Source organism: Phoca vitulina, unplaced genomic scaffold, assembly GCF_004348235.1.
Source record: "Phoca vitulina isolate PV1807 unplaced genomic scaffold, GSC_HSeal_1.0 scaffold5, whole genome shotgun sequence".
In the NCBI taxonomy this organism is placed as follows: domain Eukaryota; kingdom Metazoa; phylum Chordata; class Mammalia; order Carnivora; family Phocidae; genus Phoca; species Phoca vitulina.
This window is the reverse complement of record NW_022589708.1, coordinates 74,848,049-74,854,444: the sequence shown is the minus strand read 5'-3', so window position 1 is coordinate 74,854,444 and position 6,396 is coordinate 74,848,049. Positions and strand designations below refer to the sequence as shown.

At 38.1% G+C, this 6,396-nt stretch overlaps 1 protein-coding gene across 5 annotated transcripts in view; it reads left to right on the top strand.

Moving 5' to 3' along the window:
* Positions 1–6,396, top strand: part of LOC116631775 (phospholipid-transporting ATPase IB) — a 590,846-nt gene that overhangs the window by 172,412 nt on the left and 412,038 nt on the right. For all 5 annotated transcript variants that reach the window (XM_032403315.1, XM_032403320.1, XM_032403319.1 and 2 more), the window contains exons 15-16: positions 2,733–2,777; positions 4,438–4,513. In XM_032403315.1, the coding sequence (XP_032259206.1) occupies positions 2,733–2,777; positions 4,438–4,513 (121 nt within the window). The remainder of the gene's footprint in view (positions 1–2,732; positions 2,778–4,437; positions 4,514–6,396) is intronic.

Here is a 6,396-nt window from a genome sequence, read left to right as displayed (position 1 = left end):
AGTCTCTCATGGTTCGTCTCCCCCTCCGATTTCCCCCCTTTCTTTTTTTCCCCCCCCCCTCTTTTTTTTTTTTTTTTTTTTTTTTTTTTTTAATATATAATGTATTATTTGTTTCAGAGGTACAGGTCTGTGATTCAACAGTCTTACACACTTCACAGCGCTCACCATAGCACCTACCCTCCCCAATGTCTATCACCCAGCCACCCCATCCCTCCCACATCCCACCACTCCAGCAACCCTCAGTTTGTTTCCTGAGATTAAGAATTCCTCATATCAGTGAGGTCATATGATACATGTCTTTCTCTGATTGACTTATTTTGCTCAGCATAATACCCTCCAGTTACATCCACGTTGTTGCAAATGGCAAGATTTCATTCCTTTTGATGGCTGCATAATATTCCATTGTATATATATACCACATATTCTTTATCCATTCATCTGTCGATGGACATCGTGGCTCTTTCCATAGTTTGGCTATTGTGGACATTGCTGCTATAAACATCGGGGTGCACCTACCCCTTCAGATCCCTACATTTGTATCTTTGGGGTAAATACTCAGTAGTGCAATTGCTGGATCATATGGTAGCTCTATTGTCAACTTTTTGAGAAACCTCCATACTGTTTTCCAGAATGGCTGCACCAGCCTGCATTCCCACCAACAGTGTAGGAGGGTTCCCGTTTCTCCACATCCCCGCCAACATCTGTCATTTCCTGACTTGTTAATTTTAGCCATTCTGACTGGTGTGAGGTGGTATCTCATTGAGGTTTTGATTTGGATTTCCCTGATGCCAAGCGATGTTGAGCACTTTTTCATGTGTCTGTTGGCCATTTGAATGTGTTCTTTGCAGAAATGTCTGTTCATGTCTTCTGCCCATTTCTTGATTGGATCATTTGTTCTTTGGGTGTTGAGTTTAATAAGTTCTTTATAGATTTTGGATACTAGCCCTTTATCCATTTATTTTATCTTCAATTTCTTTCATGTCTTACAGTTTTCAGTATACAGGTTTTTCACCTCCTTGGTTGAATTTATTCCTAGGCATTTTTTTTGATGCAATTGTAAAAGGGATTTTTAAAATTTCCAATAGTTCATTATTAATGTATAGAAATACAAGAGACCTTTCTGCATTGATTTTGTATCCGGCAGCTGTACTAAATTCATTTATTCTCACAGTTATTTGGTGTATTCTTTAGGGGTTTCTATATATATATAGTATCATGTTATCTCTAAATAGTGACAATTTTACTTGTGTCTGGTTTGGGTGCCTTTCATTTTTCTTGCCTAATTGCTGTGGCTAAGACATCCACTGCTGTGTTGAATAAGAGCGGCAAGAGTGGGCATCTTTTTGTTCCTGATCTTCAAGGAAAAGCTTTTAGCTTTTCACTAATGAGTATGATGTTAGCTGTGGGCTTGTCATATATGGCCTTTATTATGTTGATGTGTGTTCCCTCTATACCCACCTTGTTGAGAGTTTTTATCATAAATGGATATTGAATTTTGTCTAATGCTTTTTCTGCAGCTAGTGTAATGATCATATGATTTTTATCCTTCATTGTGTTAATGTGGTGTGTCACATTGATTGAGTGCAGATGTTGAACCATTGCTGTATCCCTGGAATAAATCTCAGTGGATCATGGTGTATGATTTTTTAAAATGTATTGTTGAATTCAGTTTGCTATTGCTTTGCTGAGGATTTTTGCATCTATGTTCATCACATGTATTGGCCTCTAATTTTCTTTTCTTGTGGTGCCCTTGTCTGATTTTGGTATCAGGGTAATACTGACCTTGTAAAATGAGTTTGGGTTTCTCTCCTATTGTTAGGAAGAGTTTGATAAGGATTGGTGTTCTTCTTTGAATGTTTGGGAGAAATCACCAGTGAAGCTGTCTGAACCTGACTTTTGATTGTTGGGAGGTTATTGATTACTGACTTAATCTCCTTACCAGTAATCAATCTAAGATTTTCTGTTTCATCATGATTCAGTCTTCGTCTGTTGTATGTTTCTAGGAATTTATCCATTTCTTATAGGTTGTCCAATTTGTTGGTATAAATTGTTCATAGTAGTGTCTTATGATCCATTGTATTTCTGTGTTATCAGTTGTAATTTCTCTTCCTTTATTTCTGATTTTGAGTTCTCTTTTTTTCTTGGTGAGTCTAGCTAAAGGTTTGTCAATTTTGTATATCTTTTCCAAGTACCAGCTCTTAGTTTCATTGATCTTTACTATTGTCTTTTCCCCCTCTATTTCATTTATTTCTGCTCTAATCTTTACTACTTTCTTCCTTATACTAACTTTGGGCTTCATTTTTCTTCTTTTCTAATTTTTTGAGGTGTAAAATTAGGTTGAGATTTCCCTTGACTTTTGATGTAGGCATTTGTCACTATGAACTTCCTTCTTAGAACTGATTTTGCTACATAAGTTTTACTATGTTGTATTTCCATTTTTCTTTTTTCTCAACATATTTTCTGATTTCTCTTTTGATTTCTTCTTTGACCCATTGGTCGTTCAGAAGCATATTGTTTAGTCCCCACATATTTGTGAATTTTCAGTTTCATTCTGGTAATTGTTTTCTAGTCATACCATTATAGGTGGAAATGATGCTTGATAGGACTTCAGTTTTCTTAAATTTATGGAGACTATTTCATGGCCTATCTATGATCTATCCTGGAGAATGTTTTTGTGTGAGTGCCTCTTTTGATTACAGTTTTGTGACCAGCTATTTCCCTCTTTCTGGCAGTCATTTTCCAGAATTGACAAGAGAACCATCGTCAGATGATTTTTGGTAAGTAGATTCTAGCACTTCTTGATGCTTTAGTGGGAAGGAACAATTCTGTATTACATTTTTATCTGAATATTTTATAAATAAAATTTCATAGTTGTTATTCCAAGAGAGAACCAAATTAAAATTTTAAACATGAATATGGTGTTAAAAGTGTAGTGGAACTACAGGGATTTAACAAAAAATAGCAAGTCCTTCATTTAGTACTTCCAACTCACTCCCCACTTCTTAGCATAATGTCTTCAAAGTTGTAACATACATATTGCAGCATAGACCAGAATTTTATTCTCATTAAAGGCTGAATAATATTTCATTGTGTGTGTTTACCATATTTTGTATATCCATTCATCTGGTGATGTGAATTTGGACTTTTTCTACCTTTTCTAGTATGAATAATGCTGTTATGAACTTTGGTATAAAAGTATCTGAATCTCTGCTTTCAGTTTTTATGGGTATATACCTAGAAGTGGGATTGGTGGGTTGTGTGGTAATTTTTAACTTTTTGAGGAACCACCAAACTGTTTTCCACGGCAGTTGTACCATTTACATTCCTGTCGGTAACACACAGTTTTCCCATATCCTCATGACACTTGTTAATTTCTGTTTCTTTACTATTTTATAATAGCCATCCCAGTGGGTGTAAAGTGGTATCTCATTTTGGTTTTGATTTGCATTTCTCTTAGGATTAGTGATGATATATGCTCATATTTTAAGATTTATATACTAACAAAGCTGATTGGCAGGGCTGTGTATGTAGGGGAGACAGTGTAGTTGATGTCTGACTGGTTTCCCTATGGGATGATCAGCCAGGACCGACTGTTTACTCTAAATGATAAGCCTTCCATGGCTTGCTGGGTGCAAAAGGTTTAGTTACCTGGCTGCAAGGGATGAGGGAGGGTTCCTGCAGGCTGACTCTTCCTCAGATGGACTTGGAACCCCTCCTACTTCCCACGTTCCCCTTATCAGACAGGTACCTCTGGCTGCCATTTCCTCAGCGTTCCCAAGGTTCTGCTGGGGGCATCAGCTTGCATTCTAGGCGCTTCCCCTTGTAAGCTGCTGGTTTCTGCTGTACTAAAACTCTGACAACCAGAGTTCAGACTGACATCACCTTGACTGTGGTCACTTCTTCCATTGTCTTTGTCCTGAAGAAGGAGATTCAGGAGGAAGTGGGAATACAGGAATATACTTAACCGTTCATACTTTCTTCAGTGTGATAGCACACAGCCATCATATCAAGCTTCCTTCCTCAAAATTATTTGCCTCCTTCTCTCTCCTACATATGAGCTCTGGCCATAAATGATTGCACAGATGTGATGCAATCATTCCTCTTATTTTACCTACTTTGAGCAGATACTCTGAAGTTTTCCATGGTAGGAGTTTAACAGACCAACCAAAGTGACAAAGTGTTGACCCCTGCCTGTTTCTTCTCCTTATAACTATGTCATTGTTTATAGCAACTTATAAAATATTTTGCTTATAGTAGGGCTAAATTTTTCTGTCTCAAGGTTTGAAATAATATACAGTATTCCAAATCTTTAAAAGTTTAATATAAATCTATAGGCTTTTTAGGTGTAGTTCTTCTTGAAGACAGATTCGTACTAGGTTTGGGCTAATTTTAAAGGAACTTCTGAACTGAATAAATATTTTCTTGTCTCTCTCACAGCCGGATGCCTCCTCCCCCTAGTGACTCATGTGACTTTGATGACCCGAGGCTTTTGAAGAACATCGAAGATCATCACGTAAGGCCACCATTTTGCTTCTAGGACATTACATAGCTTATGGTGCACTTCTATTTATGTGTATGTGTAGTGTCTTGAAATTTGCAATTTTAGACCTTGGGGAAGAGACGCAGTTTTACTTTTCTGGTGTTAGTATTCAGGGAAGTGATCTTAAATAAATAGTATGTGGTTCACACTCTGGATAAGTTAATGAAAAGCTGAATTAAATATGTGGTGAAGATAGAAAGTTGCACATCAAGATTGAGATGAGTCTTACCATGGAATTCTCTAACATTGTGGATTTCTTTTGCTTTTTAAGATTTCTGTAGTACTATTCACAGTTGTGAATCTAAGAGGTCATGCATTTTGGAAAAGCAATCTCAATATGCTTGGACCAGGATAATTTAGGGAAGGAAAGTAAGGCAGAACAACATGTAGCATTTATAGCATCCTACTGTGTGCCAAACATTTGATGTGTATTTCCTTTAGCACTTGAGTCACCCCAGAGAGGTGACAGGAAGCTGTGTGAAAATATTGAGTTGGCCAAGAGTTACCAGCAAACAAATCTAGAAATGAGACTCAGAACCTTAGTCTGTTGGATTCTTAACTATGACATCACATTATCTCAACTATTCCAACAAACCAGGATTAACTATAGGATAGCCTAAATTCGTTTTAAAAGCTACTTTGAAAAATACTGACTTAGAAAAGTATTTAATGATCGAAGCATTTTGTAACCGGTTTAATCAGTATAGATTAGACCTGATATTATTTTTTTCTGAAAAATTTTCAAAGTTAGGTACACGTGAACAAAATTAAAACTTTATCATTCCAAAGTTTTGTTAAGGTACAAATATTTTTAAGACTTTCTCTGAATTCACAGTGAGGAAATTTCCTGTTCTCCACTGCACTTGCCCATTTGTTGATGCTAAAACCTTCCCAGCCACGGTTCTCAAATGTGAGTGTGTAAGGTACCCATGTCCACAGGCTGGGATGCAGACATTCTGCTTCAGCCCCCTGTGATGCTGCTGTAGTGGTCCCAGATCACACAGTGGGTGCTGCTGAAGTCCATGCTCTGTGTCACCCTCACAGGCATGGATGTGGTCTTTTTTTTGAATTTTGATGTTAGAGGTAGGTCCAACTACTAGGCTAGAGGTTCTCCAAGTAGAAGAGTGGCATCTCAGAAGAAACTTCTGTAGAGGAGGGTACCTTTAATCAAGGATGTCAGAGGACACATGGGCCCTGTGAGGACTTGCTTTCGGAAAAGAGGACTCGGGTATTCTCAAATAGTACTCAGAGAGTGTTTAGGTTGCCTAAATGTGTCTGTTTGGGTTGGGGTGGTGAATGGGTAAGAAGGTGGAAGGGTGTCCTAGAGGCTTAGGAAACTGCTGTCAGTCTCCTTTCAGGAAGTTTGTTTTCCTGGCCCAGATCAGTAGGTGAGAAAGCAGCAGAGGAAGTGAGGTGAGCCTAGTGCATGGAGTACCTCGGGATCCCAGTGTGGGCTCAGGAACAGCAGGACATGAGTGGATCCCTGTTTAAGTAAGAGACTCACTTATCTATTCATTCTTCTTGGTAGTTTATATCAGTCACCTTTGTAGGAACTAGGGAAAGAGATGAATAAAAAACACTCAAGGGATTTCTACAGATGTAAAATCACTAGGCGCCATTGTATACCTTTGCATCATAGGAATAGGTATGGTAACACTCCCTGAGAAGGTGATTTTGTTTTGTGTAGATAAAGGAGTCTTATCTCTTTGGTGGGTGTTAAGGCTAACATAATTGTTGCAATGTGGGCATTGTGGGCACCCACACTGGATGGTATTTCATTCACCTAACATGTGGGCTGGTATAGAAAACCAGTAGACAGGGGGCAAATCTCATTTGGAGAAGAGATCATTGGGAGA